At 35.5% G+C, this 17,207-nt stretch overlaps 1 protein-coding gene across 1 annotated transcript in view; it reads left to right on the top strand.

Annotated features, from left to right (window-relative positions):
* Ranbp21 (exportin-5-like protein Ranbp21) overlaps nt 1-17,207 on the top strand; it is a 425,699-nt gene that overhangs the window by 225,396 nt on the left and 183,096 nt on the right. Inside the window, exon 18 of the mRNA XM_090399635.1 lies at nt 16,114-16,245. Coding sequence (XP_090255761.1) covers nt 16,114-16,245 — 132 coding nt within the window. The remainder of the gene's footprint in view (nt 1-16,113; nt 16,246-17,207) is intronic.

The following is a 17,207-nucleotide window of genomic DNA, read 5'->3' as shown; positions in this document are numbered from 1 at the left end:
CAAGACAGTGTTCAAACCAATTTTAACTTATGGATCTGAGAGCTGTGTCAGAAGTAAAACACTTGACCAAAGACTAGAGATCCCAGATATGAGGTTCTGAGAAAGATTAGAGGCATGAACAGGTGGCATCAATGGCAATATCATATTAAAAACAAGGATATTAAGAAAGAATTTGACATTGTCAGCATCCAGGAATCTGTTAGCAGAACTAATCTCAGGTGGTATGGTCACTTGAACAGAATGGGTGAGGAAAGATTAGCAAAACAAGTGTTCTCTGCTAGGTTGGCAGGAAAACGACCCAGAGGAAGACCAAGATATGGGTGGATTGATACGGTACAAAGTGCCTTAGATGATAGAAATATAAGATCTGATAATATTGGAGTCTTGACAAGTAACAGACTGATTTGGAGGAAAATTGCAGATATGATGTAAATTTTTCATTTAGTACTATCATATCCTGTACACCCTTTGAAGGTACATGGCGGGAATTTGATAATGACATATCTATAGGACTTTTTTTATTTTAAGCATTTTGTTACAATCTCATGAGCTATGTGGCAAGCTCATAACTTGTTTTTCCCCTTTTACAACAGCTGGCTCACCATCATGTATATTGCAAGTTTTGTACTTTTTAGCCTTTTGTATGTTTTATGTTCTATGCTGTTTTATATTCCTATGCTGGTGATGCTTCAGCTTATTATTTCCAATCTTGTGCCATTCTTGGCACATCCTGTCATCAAGGCAGGAAAATACTTAACTTGGTAATCAAAATATTAATAACAACAAGGTAAGTCAATTAATATCTGATAAGAAAAAAACGGTAATATGGTATGGTGAGTCAATTTTAAAATTTGTGCTTGCCGAGGGGTCACCACTTCTAGTTTCCCAGCAGCGAAAATTAAAAATATGACAAATGTAATTGAAAACCAAAAAAGAAATGTAAAAGAAATGGTAGTGCTGTAGGTACTAATAATTTAAGTGGTGACAAACATAGTATGAGAGAAGATATGAAAGGTCTGTTGGATGAAGCGAGAAAGAAATGAGAGAGTAAAAATTGTAGGATTACTACCTAGATATGATAGTACTGGGTTAAGAAGGCAGGCGATGATAGCAAATGATTTCATGTGCAGGCTATGTAGAAGATATGGATGCGAGTTTTTAGACGTATGGGGTGTGTTTAATAGCAGAAAAAATTTGTATAAGAATGATAGCCTTCACTTGAATTCATTTGACATTAGAAGCCTGGAGAAATTACTTCTTGGTATGAGACTTAATGCAGAGAGTCAGGGAAACTGGATCATTAAGGGAGGAATGGGAAAAATGTATGTGCAAGTTCAGCTATGGTATACAAACGTGATAAAGATATAAATGCCTTTGAACATGGTTAGGTATGTGGCGAAGGTGTAGAAAAATATGCTTTGGGTTCGGACCTTTTAAGTATGTCTGGGGAGGGAAAAGAGCAAATTCTTGAACAAGACCAAATACATTGCATATCTAATTATAAGAATAGGCTAGGTCATAATTTATTATGTCTATACAGAAATGCCAGGAGCATTAGAAACAAAGGGATTGAGTTTATTGCTTTATTGAATACGATGTGGTCTAAGATTGTTGGCATTAGTGAAACCTGGCTATCAGAATCAGATATGGTAAGTGGGATCGAGTGTAATGGATATACTATTTTTAGGAATGACAGAAGAGATAGGAGAGGAGGTGGAGTGCTACTGATGATATCAGATGACTTAAGTCCAGTTAGGGTAGATATACAAGAAAACAATGATAGTAACAATGTCCCATGTAGCGATGAGTTTGGGTCTATTTGTTGTTGACCCAAAAAAGAAATTGTAGTGCTGGTAGGCACTAATAATTTAAGTGGTAACAAACATAGTATGAGAGAAGATATGAAAGGTCTGTTGGAAGAAGCGAGAAATAAATGTGATACATTGTTCTGTGCAATTACAGAATGAAATATATGGTGAGGTGTTGCTAGGGGATGATAAAATGCATCGCCAATTTAGCCTTATGGGTACCAAGCGAATGATCATTATGGGTGACTTTAATTTTCCAAACATTGATTGGATAGAAGAGAAATCTCATGATGACCAGAAAGAACAGGAATTTATTGAATTGTTGCGAGATAACTTTATTAAGCAGCATGTGAAAGAAGGAACACGAGGTCAAAGAGTGTTGGATTTGCTAATAGCATCAGAAGGGATCTCTGTCAAGAATATGGTTATTTTACCACAAATTGGTGACAGTGATCATGCTGTTCTTTCTTGGGAAGTATCTACTTGTATTGAAGCTCTGATTAAATCAGGCTACATGCTGAATTACAAAGCTGGAAATTATGATCAACTTAGAAGAATACTATCATTGGTCCCATGGTATCAGTTACTGAATGGAAAAAATGTCAGCAATGCATGGGAATCTTTGAAAAAGTGCTTGAATGAGGTGGCATCTCAATGTATCCCTAGTGTTCGAAGAATAAATAGGTTGGCAGTGAAATGGATGTGCAGCCTTATTAAGCTAGAGATCCATATGAAGAAGATGATGTGGAAAGAATATCGTGAGAATAAGAGTGAAAGGGGTTATGAAATATATAAAGCTCAAGCCAGAAAAGTAACGAGCATTGTGAGAAAAGCTAAAATGGAGTATGAAAAGAAATTGGCCATGCAAGCTAAAGGTAATCCAAAAGAATTTTATCATTATGTCGCAAGCAAAAGAAAGAATGAATGTGGAAGAATAACTTTATTGAATGCAGATGGTACATCGTCTGCATTCAATGAAGTTATTCTTAAGCAAACAAAATTCACACCCACTGTATACCACAGTGGTATACAGTGGATGTGAATCTGCCAGATTTAAGGTAACCAGTGGTGTACCTCTGTCAGTCCTTGGACCATTATTGTTCAATCTATACATTAATGACATCAAGCAGGGCCTATCATCAGATTTGCAATTGCTTGCTGATGATAGGCAGGGCAATCAGGGATGCTACTGATATTCAACAATTACAAAATGATTTGAATAGACTGGAAATCTGGGCATATGAAAATGGCTCTCAGTTTAATGTTAGTAAGTGTAAAGTTATGCACTTTTTCGTGATTAAAGTTCCAGGGGCATTATGTTAGTGGGGTTATGCTACAAGAAACTGAAGAGGCAAGGGATCTTGGTATTTTGATGGATAAGAATTTAAAGTTCAGAGGTCACATAGCAAAAGTTGCAAATTCAACTCAGAGGATAATTGCTATGTTGAAGTGAACTTTGACATGTAAGGATAATGAAGTAATTTTGCCTCTTTATAAGGCCTTGATAAGACCACACTTGGATTACTGTGCTCAGATTTGGTCTCCCAGGTTCCAAGGGGATAAAAAAAGTGGAAAGGGTGCAAAGAAGAGCTTCAAACATTATATCCGGATTATGGGATTTAGATTATGAGGGCAGATTGCGAGTATGTGGATTACAGACTCTGGTTAACAGAAGAAAGAGGGGTGATATGATAGAGGTCTATAAACTTTTGAATGGGTATTATAGCGTTTCAAATTATGAAATTTTTCATTATATGGAGGGCAGGGAGAGAGAACAAATGGGGCATCCATGGAAGTTAAGGTTGTTCTCAGTCAAGAAAGGGTTAAGAGCTAGGTTTTTCTCCCAGAGAGCAGTGAGTGAGTGAGTGGAATAATTTGCCCTTAGGGGTAGTGAGTGCATCTAGTGTAAATGAATTTAAGGGAAGGTATAATAGCTGGGTTGGGTAATTTACAGCCTCCCTCGATGAGTCCTTGGAGACCTACCTGGAGGTTTTAGAATAATATAGTTCAGTATTTAAAAATAAGATAAAAATTCTTGATGTAATTATTTTGAAAGTTTTTACAAATACACTCAAGAATTTTCAAGCGTGTTTAATTGTATTCTTTCTAATATAAAATAAACAGTTTCTTTCCTTACAAGTTGGTTATTCAGGGGCAGCTCCATTTCATCTATTATTTGGCTAATTTACATATCAAATAATTGGAGCTACATGAATTTAGTTTTCAAAAATCCAAATATTATTTAGAGGTTTATTTCTTGGCTGATTTTAAGCAAACAAAAAAAGTTTATATCATTAGCATGATTTGATTTTTCATCAGTGTGAAGATATGGCAATTGTATCTGTATTTATATATGTACAGATATTTTTATTTGGAGAATCACACTTATCTGCGCTTATATAGTCCCACAGAAGGTTCTCCTAAAGAAGAAGTGGAGTAATTTTTTTGGAGTCATTATAGCAGGCAGCTGATATAAAGAAAATGGAAAAAGTCGTTCCTGTCAGAGATCTAAACAGCAGAATAGGAAATAAATCCCATCAAGCATATAGGAACACGAGAGTACATATCAGGAAATTGATGATGTTGATGATATTTTTACTTTAAATTTATATTAAACATTTTTTCTCTGACAGCCGAAATTACCAGAAATATTATTATTATTGGCATCTTATTGTTACATGACACCTCCAAGGAGTCCAAATTTGACAGCAGCTTCAGCTAGATCACTGAATGTACCTTTTGAGTCAGTGCGAGAAAAAAATTGGTTATTAAATTAGAGATTTTTGTTATTAAATTAGAGATTGAATTATGAAATGATTATTAGATTAGCAGAGCCTTCTCCTTCAGGGATTGATTCTTTTAATTATAGTAGTAATATATACTAAATGCAGTTTGCTACAGATGCGCTAACTCTTAATCCAATTATCAGAACTTTAATTTGTGAAAATAATTGTTTGGGTTACAAGAAGATCACTGGAAAAGAAATTGAACTGGCAGAAAAATTAGAGAAGTGTCTTGTTAACATAATTGGTATATCCTAGATAAAGAAGACTAAAATGTCTTTTATAGTGACTATAAGACATATTTGGACAATAGTAGTCACGGAAAGAAAGCAGCTGTGATATTAAACACTAAACATGAAGATAAATGTCACGAATGACAGATTTTAAAATTAGACAGTGAGATATCTATGCTTATGGACCTGCAGAAGGTACTGTAAGGAAGAAGCAGAAGGGTTTTTATTTTTTGACTGATTAGAGTTTACTGATAAAGAAAAATGGGAAAGGCTGCTTCTTATTGCAGATGTAAACATCAGAATAGGAAATTAATACCAGGCATATTGACACGTTTTGGGTAAAAAAAAAGGGGGTAAAGCTAATAACAATAGAAAATACAGTAAATACCTGCTCAATTTCTGTTCAGAATTTGGACTAGTCACAACTAACACCATTTATCAACATAGAGATGTGTATTTCATGTGAAGAGAATCCTCAAGAGAGAGAACTCCTCTTATTCTCTATGTTATTATTGATAGTGATATCTTCATACTAATCAGGATAAAGGAATATATAGGAGATTCAAAATAGAAAGTGATATGTAGTTTTGAGCTGAATAAAAGTGAATATCATATTGAAAAGAAAAATTATGTAAAAAAAAGCACTAAAAAAATCTAAGTTACAGCTTTCAGAGGTGAACATCACCAAATTCCTTATATATATCCTCAAGAGGAGAGGTGTCTTGCATTGTCCAGATATATATTACACTGCTTGTAAAGAAGTCAAGACACCACAGTGGGAGGAACAAACAGCCATGCTGCTATAATAAGATGTAGTATCTCCTTTCACTGCAGTGACTGCAGCAATCCTATGGGTCATACTTTCCACAAGCATATGATAGCGATCAATGGGAATTTTTGACCATTCTTCCAGTAAGCATGTAATGAGGTCCTAGACTGTTGTGATGGCAGATGTCCCTTGACCTCATCCAACACTCCAGTTCATCTCACAGATGTTCAATAGGATTGAGATCAGGGCTCTATGGAGGCCAGTCTGGTGTGGTGACATTCATGTCCACAAATCATGCAGTTCAACAGCAGACTTATGGCACAATGCATTGTCTTGGTGAAAGAGAAATGGTCAGTAGAAATGCCACAAAGTAAGAAGCATTTCATTTTCCAGATACTTCTCAGAGTTCAATGTTCATGACATCTCAAACAGAGGTCCAAGGCTATACCAGGAAAAACAGTGCAATACTATTATAGTGGCACCTCCAAATTTCATAGTTCAGATTACTCATTCTGGTAAGAGACATTCAACGAGCATCTTCCTCACCCACACCCATCCATTTGCTTTGTAGAAACCGTTACATGATTTGTCACTCCATAACACAGTTTTCCAAGTTTCAGGTGATGCAGCATCATCTTCAGACCAGTGAAGATGATGCTGCATGTTATTTCGGGTAATATGGGACTTGTTGCTGAACTACCATGGAAGCTCATGTTGTGAGCCTCGTTTCTGAATGTTTTTATGCAGATTCGTGTTCCATTGATGCCTGGAACTCCACATTCAATGTGTCGCATGATGAATGGCAGTTTTTACATATTATCCTTTGTAGAACCCTACAGTCACATTTAGTGAGTATGGTGGGTCATCCACCGTGGGTAGCACTTGTAGTTGACTCCTTGCACTTTCATCTCAGTATGGTATCACTAATTGTTGACCTGGGATGACCCAGAGTGTCAACAGTTTGCCAAACAGATAGGCCTACAACATGGCATCCTATCACAAAGGCTCTTTCAAACTCCATCAGTTCCTTTCTCTCGACCATTTCGTCTGGACACAGGTTGCACTGACTTGGGAGCATCATATTCCTCCAATTTATACAGGCTACAAACGCTTGACTCGTTACATGGCATGATGCACCTTGCCCGTGGGGTGTCCATTGACTTCTTTCCAAACAGTGTAAATATATATATGTGTCCTCAAGAGTGAAGATATATATAGTGGATAATGGAGTAACACTGCATGATTAAGTTTTGTTGTGACTAGCTTTCTATCATTTGTTTCTTCTAAATGGATCCATTACTTGTCAGGACTCCAGTATCAGTACATCTAACATGTCATTCAACTAAAGCACTGTTTATTACATTGCTTCTAAAGCACTTACAGTTACATTAAAAACGTTAGTCATGCTTTGGGTCTTTTTCCTGCTATCCTGGTGCCAGACACCTGTTTTGCTAATCTTTCCTCTTTTCTGTTCTTCAAGTGATCATACCACCTTAAAAGGAGGTGCGCAGCAGCTAGGTTCTCGTTCCTGCACCCTGTTGGTACCCAGTAGGGGAAGCTAAAGCTGCTGTCAACCAAACGCAAGTGATCGAACTAAAATGCTCCCCAACTCCTGCCCTAAATGATCCCACCTGGAGCCAGGCCTAAAAATGATATCATTTAATATCGAAGGTTTCTCCAGAGCCAACGAGATCTCATTGCAAATATTTGTAGAGATAATGACTATGATGTACTCTGCCTGCAAGAAACTCACAGAGGGAAAGGTGCCATAAGACCTTACATCTATGGCATGAAACTCGTCAAAGAGATACCCCATGATAAATATGGTAATTCATATTTACAAAAGAAAACAATTCCATCGTCCATTGACTCAACGAACAACAGAAACATTGAGATTATTAGAATCACATTTAAAAATATCTCAACCACCTCAGTTTATAAACCACCAGAAGAAGCGTTCTCCTTCCCTGACATCCTCCTCAATAATAATACATGCATGACTAATGTTGTATTAGGTGACTTTAACAGCCATAGTATTAACTGGGGTTACACAAAGTCCAACGAAGATGGAGAACTTGTTGAAAAATTGGCTGTAAACCTTTCTCTAAACCTGATACATAATCCAAAACTCCCTGCATCTTTCAACAGTGGCATATGGAAGTGAGGCTATAACCCTGACCTCATATTTGTTAGCTCAAAGATATCCAACATTTGTGCTAAAAAGGTTTTAAATCCCATTTCACATACTCAACATAGACCTGTAATGCTTCAATTCAACCCAGCCATTATGTCTAACACAGTCCCTTACAGATGACGATTTAATTTCAAAAAAGCTGAAATTAAAAAAGTCAAGATCTTCCATGAAACCCCATGAAACCCTCCCAGGGTTTCATGGAAGATCTTGACCGCTCCATAGAACCAGTTCCTCCAAACCCTCAAGAGTATCCCAAATTAAAAATACTGAGAATAAATCTCCACAAAAAACACATCCCCCCCAAGGATGCCACACAAACTATATTCCAGGACTTTCCAGTGACATCCAAGTCCAGTATGCTAACTACGTACAACTTTATAACACCAACCCCTTCTCAGAGGAGACTATTCAAGTAGGAGAAAAATTATGCTCCAAGATGGCAGAGGAAAGGTGTTTCTCATGGAAAAAAGAAATAGAAGTCCTTGTTATGACCCATTGTAGCAGAAAGGCATGGAACTTTATCAACAGAATTAGGAAGGATTTCACAAAGCCATATGAGCATCTACAGATAACAGCTAATTTGCTCACCAACTGCTGCTGAATGGAAAATTCCCTAAAAAGATCCAAAAAATAAGATACTTAGAACCCCAAGTGAGGAATAGAATATGATTAACTCAGATTTCACCATCACTGAACTCAACTCTGCCATAAACCTATTAAAACCTAGAAAATCTGCAGATCTTGATGATATCTGTAATGAAGAAATTAAGCATTTTCGATCCAGGATTAAAAAAGAGTGGTTATTAAACCTATACAACACTTGCCTCAGAACTCTAAGGATACCAACTATCTGGAGGCATGCTAAAGTGGTGGCCTTTCTGAAACTAGGGAAAACTCCAACCGAAGCAAAAAATTACAGATCTATACCACTACTCAGCAACCTCTTCAAACTCTATGAATGATTACTTTTGAATAGGCTACAACCCTAATTGAACTCCATCTTATTGCTGAGTAGACTGGTTTTAGATCAGGCAAATCCTGTGCATCACAAATTCTCAATCTCACTCAATATATAGAAAATGGTTATGAGCAAAGCAAAAACTAGCCACAGTAGCAGTCTTTGTAGACCTAACTGCAGCACTGCAGCATATGATACCATAAATCATCTTACACTCAGAAATAAAATATACAGAATAACTAGAGACTATCACCATGTTCTCCCAATCCAATCACTCTTGGAAAACAGATGCTTTTTTGTGGACTGGGGGGGGAGCTGCTGGCATCCCCCCCCCCCCAAAAAAATGGCCTCCCCCAGGGAAGTGTGTTATCACCATTACTTTTCAACATTTACGTTAATGATCTCCCCACCTTTCCAGGAACTAGATATTTTATCTATGCTGATAATCTTATCATAGCTACTCAATCCAAAAATTTCAAGTCCATTGAAACTACTCTATCACTTGCCTTAAATAATCGAACCACATATTATAGCAGCAATCAATTAAAACCAAACCCCTTGAAAACCCAGACTGGCCTTTTCCACCTTACCAATATGGAAGCGAACAGGAAGCTACAGATTTCTTGGGAAGGCTCTGATTTAGAACATACCTGGAACCCAATCTACCTCGGTGTGACTCTGGATCGCACCCTTTCATATAAAGCGCGCACAAAAAAATGAAGGCAAAAGTGAATGCAAGAAACAACATACTAAGAAAGTTTACCTCCTCCAAACAGGGTGCAAACCCTAGCACATTGAGATCTTCTGCCTTGGCCCTTTTCTATTCTTATGTTGAATATGCCTGCTCAATATGGTCCAGATCCTGCCATGCTGAAAAACTGGACCCAGCATTGAAATGAAATGAAAGATGCCGCTTAATTACAGGATGCCTGAAAGCAACACCTCTAAAAGACCTATATACTTTGGCTGGTATTGCACCCCCCCTTCAATTCAAAGATCTGCATTCTCAGTTGGCGAAAGGAAGCAGACAAATGAATGATGAACGCCACCGACTATTCGGCCAGACCACAGTGCCCCAAAGACTAAGATCCCAACATAGCTTTCTAACAACTGTTGAACCACCTGAAAACCCTCCGGAGACAAGACTTCAACAATGGCTTACACTATACCCTGAGAATAATACTGGTATTCCAACAGCCAAACATCTTCCATGTGGTGTCCACTTGGACTGGAATACTTGGAAAAGCCTCAACAGACTTCGAACAACAGGACACTGCAAACAAAACCTCATCTCATCAAATGGAGCTACCTCACTGGACCAGCTAACTGTGAGTGTGGGACAACCCAATCCATGGAACACCTTCTTTCTTGTCCCTTTTTTCAATCATCTTGCACAGATGAGGACCTTATATCCTGCACAGAAAGAGCAAGTGATTGTGCAAGATACTGGAGGAACATGTGACCATATTTATTGTATATAAATTATGTATAGCTTCTTTTTTCATATTTTACGTATTATTCCCTGTATAATTCACCTATCAAATTTAAGCTGTTCTCATTTGTAATCTATCCTAATTTGTTGTAAATAATGTACACTTACTTACTACTGTACCACTTGTGTTTGGATGCGAAATAAATAAATAGCCACCTTAGACTTACAGTAATCACACATTCTTGAATGTTAACAGTGTCAAGTTTCTTTGGTATGATATTGATATATTCAGTATGGTAAGGCCACTGGTTCCATCTTTTCAGTCCTAATTTTCTCAGAATTCTCATATCTGTGGCCTGCAGTATTTATAGGTAGTTCTAAGTGGATTCTGAGATTCATCAGGTAAAACTGGTTCAAACACTGTCCTGTTATACTGCTAGTGTAGTGTTTAGGCTAAATTCCTGTAGATTTATTCATCCAGCTCACCATCATACTTCACTTGTTCTGTTATTTATTTCCAAATGTAATTTGCCAAGTTCACTAAAAATTGTATCTAAATGTTTAAAGTGTAATACTTATTCATTGGGTTCTCCAGTGAGAATGCAGTTGATGTTATCAAGGTTGACCATCTACTTTCACAGTTTTCATCTTCTTGTTGGTGCCTTTCATACTAAACTTGTTACTACTGTTATTCAGTTATTCACTGAGTCCTGAAGTACTAGATAACATCATCTACATAAGTAAGGAACTGAGTTGAATATTTCCAATTTTGATATCAGGTTTACTGCCAATTTCTTTCATAATTTGATCCATATAAATGATGAATAACAATGAAGATAGCTTGCATCCTTCTCTTACACCTGATTTTACTTCAGACAATCTTGTAGTGTTCTAGTGCCTCCTTCATTTCCTCTTTGATAGTTATCTCCATTCCAGTTATCTTGAATTCAACCTTCTCATGAGAGCTTCTGAATTACGCACTGTAGCCACTAGTATATTTATGTAACTCCATATTTGAGAATTTCTGGTTGAATAGTCAATACTTGAGATATCAGAAACATTTCAGGTTTCTGTTGACTTTTTATACCTCAGATATAATATATACACCTAATTGCATTCCTCTTGAATGTTTTCTACCACCATTTTGTTTCTTCTTGTTTTGTTTATTAACCTCTCAGAGTAATTACTCTAACCTTCTAAGATATGTTTAGCTTCAGCTTTGTTGCCTTTATCCTCTTCAGTTCCTGTTACAATACTCTTTGCTCTATTTCTAAGCTTTTTTTCATTAACCTCCCATTTAATCACTTTTACACAGATTTTAGTTTTTACATGGTTCTCTGCATTCTTCCAGGACAGCTGCTGCCTTATTTGCCAGGAACTTTTTATTCCCCCCCCCTCGACTGCTTCTTTAGCCTCTTGAATCCACCATGACGTTCTGATTTTTCATGTTTTGCAGAGGTGAACTGTAGACTCAAAATACTGAAGAAAAAAATAAGCACTCAGAAGAAAATACTGATTGATTAATTGTGGGAGGGACGAGGAGGAACAAGTGTTGACCTTGTTTGCAAGGATAAAAAAAAAAATTGAGTTCCATTTTAGACTCAGAAAGTTAGAGACAGTCCTAGAAAAGAAGAAATGTTATCAAAAATTCCTTTCAAGTAAGTTAGTAGGTGCCGGGTGAGAATACAGAGAAAAATGCAAGAAAGCTATGTGTAAAAGTAACTAAACAAGTCATGAGCAGATGTAAGCATCACTAGGTAGCATTGATGTTCTGTAATGAAGAAAGAATACTGAAAGAATTGAAATTGAGGAAAGAATACTGTAAAAGATTATTTTTTGAGATGATAAAGACGACATGAAAACTGATGATATCCTGGAGCAATAACTATTAAGAATAATCAGAAAAAAGGTTGTTAAATAAGATATTAACAGAACCGCGGTATATGCATTACAGAATAGTGCATATTTTACATATCATTACCTGAGTTATAGAAAAACAATCAGAAAAAAAATCTGAAAAAGAAGCTGTAGTAGATGAAATTTCACTAAAAATGCTCAGATATACTCTGGCTATGTTGTAGGTTCAGAAAGGTAAATTTTAAATAGACCTGTACTACAACAGCTCTATTACAACATATGAAAATTATGTTGTAATAATCCAGTACGCATCTTCAGAGTCTCTCTAATGGAATTTAATGACTGCTGTGACAAATTTGGTATGAAAAACAGCAATAAAAAATCAGACAATTCTTAAAATAACAGGAAGGACATGGAAAACATCACTTGCATTCTTAGTAAAGAAACTATCCTTCCTTCATAGTTTTCCTGAGTGATCTATGCATAAGCATAGGTCACTCAGGCTTTCCTAACCACATCTAACAGAATAAAGTTTAATCTATATTCCTGATATCCTATATCTGTAAATTATGTGTGTTCTTCTGGCTGGTTTGCTTGTTTTGCAGAAGAAAAACCTGAATTTCTAGGAGGGAAAACCTTACCACCTCCATAGGAGACCAGTGAACTCGCCATCAATTGATGAAAAGCCATTATAAAGGTTTGTCATGTCCTAGATGGGATTCAAACCCAGGTCTTTCCAGCCAAAGAACATCGGCAAAACCAACTGATCTACAGAGGCTCAGAGAACCTATAAACCACCAATATTTCAGCTATTTAGGCACAATTTTAGCGAATATGGTAAATTAAATGTGGAAATGGATTAAATACATAAAACTATAATGGTGGAAAGGCATTTGATCAAATTTATATGAATAAGAAACAAATTAGTCAAAACACTAAATTAGAAGTACATAGGACATTATTCAAATTAGTTCTAAGTTCCAGATCTAATGGGTGAGAAAATGAAACAGATAAGCACTGATTAGAGACCATAGATATGAGAGTTCTGATAAAATTAAAGGACTGAAAAAAGTGCCAGAATCATATTAAAAAAAGAAGGTATTATTAAAAAGAAACTTGACATTGTTAGCATTCAAGAATGTGTCAACGGAGCTAATTGACAGTGGTATGGTTACTTAAACAGAATGCGAGAAAAAGAGATGGTGGATGTCGGGATGATAGGAAAAGACTCAAAGGGTAGCCAAAATCTATGTGAACTGGTGCAAATAGCATCATAAAAGACTGAAATGAAACTCTGACGACATGTCAGAGTCTTGGCAAATAATATATTCATTTCGAAAAAAAATTGTTGATTGGAAACTAGTAATAATCTGACTAATTGTGTGTGTGTGTGTGTGTGTGTGTGTGTGTGTGTGTGTGTGTGTGTGTGTGTGTGTGTGTGTGTGTGTGTGAGAGAGAGAGAGAGAGACAATAGGTCATCCCATGATAAGTCTTTTAATTCCACAGAGGTCTGATGATAATAATAATAATGCAAATTTAACCATGTGGTACTTGCTACTCTATTATCCTGTATACAGCTTGAAAGCACATATCAAAAATTTGTTGATAATAGCTTACATAAACACAAATCTTGTATTGATTTCTTGTAAATATACAGGTAGTCCTCGACTTACGATGGGGTTCCGTTCCAACGCCTCCGTCGGAAGTCGAGAACTTTTTTAAATTCTTGATTTGTTTGATTTCTGTTATAATATTTTCATAAATTACGTTTCTGTTTAACTTAAAATGGTTAAAAATCTATAAACTTACATAAACATTTATAAATTATTTATTAGCATGTATACATATTAAATACAAAATTAAGAAAGAAATATTTAAGAAAAAAATACATAAACACATATTAAAATTATGTGCACTTACTTTAATTTGAAATTCCTTTAAATATTAGTTAACATCAACAAAAACTTATTAACAGTGTCTTTAATTAAACAAGTGAGTAACTGTCACTCATTTGGACAATATGGTTATTTCTCGTGATCGGGAATGGTTTTTTGATCAGAAAATTGGCTAATGTTGTCTTTTTTTTTTTTTTTTTCCCCATATATTTTGCAATAACATCTGACTGCTTCTCGACTTTGGCGAAGCGATCAGTGTCTTGATCCATATTTTCGAGTAGCTGAAGTCCTTGATTTAGTTTAGAAAATACTTCAGCTAATCCTTTTACAGTAAATTTTTAACAATTTCTCTTCTTCAGCTTCTTCATTATTCCTTTCTTCTTCTACAACTCTTTCATTTTGGAAAATCAAGTCTTGATCATTCAGTTCACCTTCTTTGTGATCTGCTAATTCTTCTATATCGGTAATATTGATTTCTAGATCCAGTTTTCTTGAAATATCAACATTTCTTCACCAATTTGTTCTAACATACTATGCTCATTGTACTCTTTGAGTGTCTCCTGCGGTAGTAACTTCTTCCAAATTCCTCGCATACATTGTTCTGATACTTCCTTCCATGAAGTTCCAATGTTCTGGATATATTGGTTAATATCGTAATTTTTCGAAAACTCGCATAATGTTATAGCATCGTTGTCCATTGCTGTTGTTGCTTGAGAAAATGTAGTTTTCAGATAATGTCTTGAATGTAGCAATCGAACCTTGATCCATAGGTTGAATCACAGCTGTTGTATTAGGTGGTGGATACATCACATTTATATTTTCATTCAAATCGCCGATATGAAGAGGATGTCCTGGAGCATTATCAAGCAACAATAGAATTCTGCAACGTGATATATGTATATGCAGGTGGCAAAGTTAAATTAGAGAATTTTGAATAATAATTTTTGGCCATCGTAAGTCAAGGCCTATCTGTATATAGAAATTGACAAGCAAAAAGCCTTTCTACACTCAAAACATTAGCAATGTTTTGAGTGTAGAAAGATTATAGAGTCTTGATTATAGTTTGAACATTTGTCATTTTAACATTGTCAGCTACTGGAACAAGCTCCAACTCAACATGAAGAAGAATAAACCCGGAGTCAGAACTAAAGGTAGGAACTATCAATATAAGGAGTATTAATGGAAAGGAAATCGAACTTGCAGAAGAATTAGAAAAATACCATGTGGACATAATTGGCATTGCTGCGACAAAGAAGACAAAAAAAGGTGAGATCTTACTAAATAATAAGTATAAGATGTTATATTCAGGAAATAATGATCAAGGAAAGGAAGGAGTAGCAATAGCATTCAATGACAAACATGAAGACAAACTTCTTGATCGGAAAGCAGTTTCAAGTAGAGTGATGTGGGCAAGCTTCAAAATGGGGAAATGGACGATGAAACTTATTTGTGCCTATGATCCCACAGAATGTTCTTCTAAAGAAGAATTGGAAGAATTTTTTAGTCATTAAAACAGACAGCTGACATAAAGAAAACGGTAAAAGTGGTCCTTGTTGGAAATCTCAACAGCATAGTAGGAAATGAATCCCACCAGGCATATGTTTTTTGGAGAAAAGGGCAAGGCTAATAATAATGGTAAGTATTTGCTGGATTTCTGCTCAGGACACGGAATAGTCATTACTAATACCATGTTTGAACATAAAGACAAGTTCACGTGAGAGAAGACACAAGAAATAAAAAAAGCCTCATTGATGGTGTCATTATTGATAGTGATAATATTGGCAATCAGTGTTGGTTAGCTATTTGAGAAATCCCATTTTCTTTTTATTTGACAACTATAAAAACTTTAAAGCTATAAAGTATTAAGGAACTTTTATTAGTTATTGCATAGTATACTTGCGATATTGACCACTGAACCAGCCTTGATGTGTATCATGCTAGTAATTATATGGATGTGAAGTGGCTATTGAAGTTAATATAACTGTTGGATACTATAGAAATAATATGGAAAAGCTTATATTTTTGATGTATTTTATCCATGTGGCTGTTTGGCTGTTTTATGTCATTGCACAATACACTATAGATATAAATCAAAACCACTTAGTTTTGATTTATATCTCTAGTGTACTGTGCGATGACTAAAAATTTTCCTAATACTTATAAATCATAATTTATTTTCTGTAGATTTTCTCGGAGGTTGTGTTCTCACTGCCTGGTCAGACAAAAGCCACCCGTAGTAGAGCTGTTAAAAATGTAAGACGACATGCCTGCTCTTCATTAGTCAAAATCTGCAAACAACATCCAAAATTGTTACTGGTAAGTTTGAGCTTGCAGTATTTATCTTAAAATGCTATACACTACATCTGCCTCTTAATTAAATGCCAGTAATCATTTGCAGAAAGAATACATTGAAACTTTTTTTTGAAGAAAGATGTACAACTTTTTTATACATCAAAGTGTTGTTTAATTCCCTGATTTACTAAGTAATAGCATACTGCTAAATGATGTACACAGTGCTAATTAAAATAAAGAGGTAGATCCCTTCCATATTGCTTTTTCTGAATATGAGAAATCTTCAAGTCCTCTCAAAATTTTGTTACTTATTTGTATAATTAATTATTAGTCAGTTTTAAGTTGCATCTAGACAAAATCTGTTTTATTAATAATATTTAGATAAATATTCTCTATAGAAGAAAATCACCTCAAGTTTACATTTTCTGTAGTCTCACTCTCTCTCTTGCTTGCCTGCCCAACACTGATTAATATTTATATGTTTACACCTTTTACTCTATATAATACAAACATTATGAGTAGCTATATTAAATTACAATGATTGGAAGTTTATCTTAATGGCAAAATTAAATAATTTTGATTAATGCTTTTGGATAAAGTCTGTTTTGACACTGGCCACCCATCTCCTGAAGTGATGTGTTGTATTAGGGCCATCGAGATGTAGTTGAGTAGCTGACAGTCATTAAGTGATCAACAACAATCTGTCGAATGTGGGAACAACAGATGCAAAATGGTGATTCCAGAATATGAAATCTATCTAGATAATATTTAAATTTTCCATGTCCCATTAGTAGTGTGGTTAAACCTGGAGAGATGGCATACATTTTCAGCCAGAGTCTGAATAATGTAAGCACGTAAACACAAGAAAGGTATTTAATTAACCAAATATTTCAGTCTGGAAATAGCAGACTATCTTCAGTGGCACTACAAGAACAGTTAAAATAAAAATACAAGGTGGAATACTAACAATAGATCATTTAAAAATA

Source organism: Typopeltis vanoorti, chromosome 10 (assembly GCF_054136105.1).
Source record: "Typopeltis vanoorti isolate ZY-2024b chromosome 10, IOZ_Tvanoo_1.0, whole genome shotgun sequence".
In the NCBI taxonomy this organism is placed as follows: domain Eukaryota; kingdom Metazoa; phylum Arthropoda; class Arachnida; order Uropygi; family Thelyphonidae; genus Typopeltis; species Typopeltis vanoorti.
This window is presented reverse-complemented; position numbering and strand designations above follow the sequence as displayed.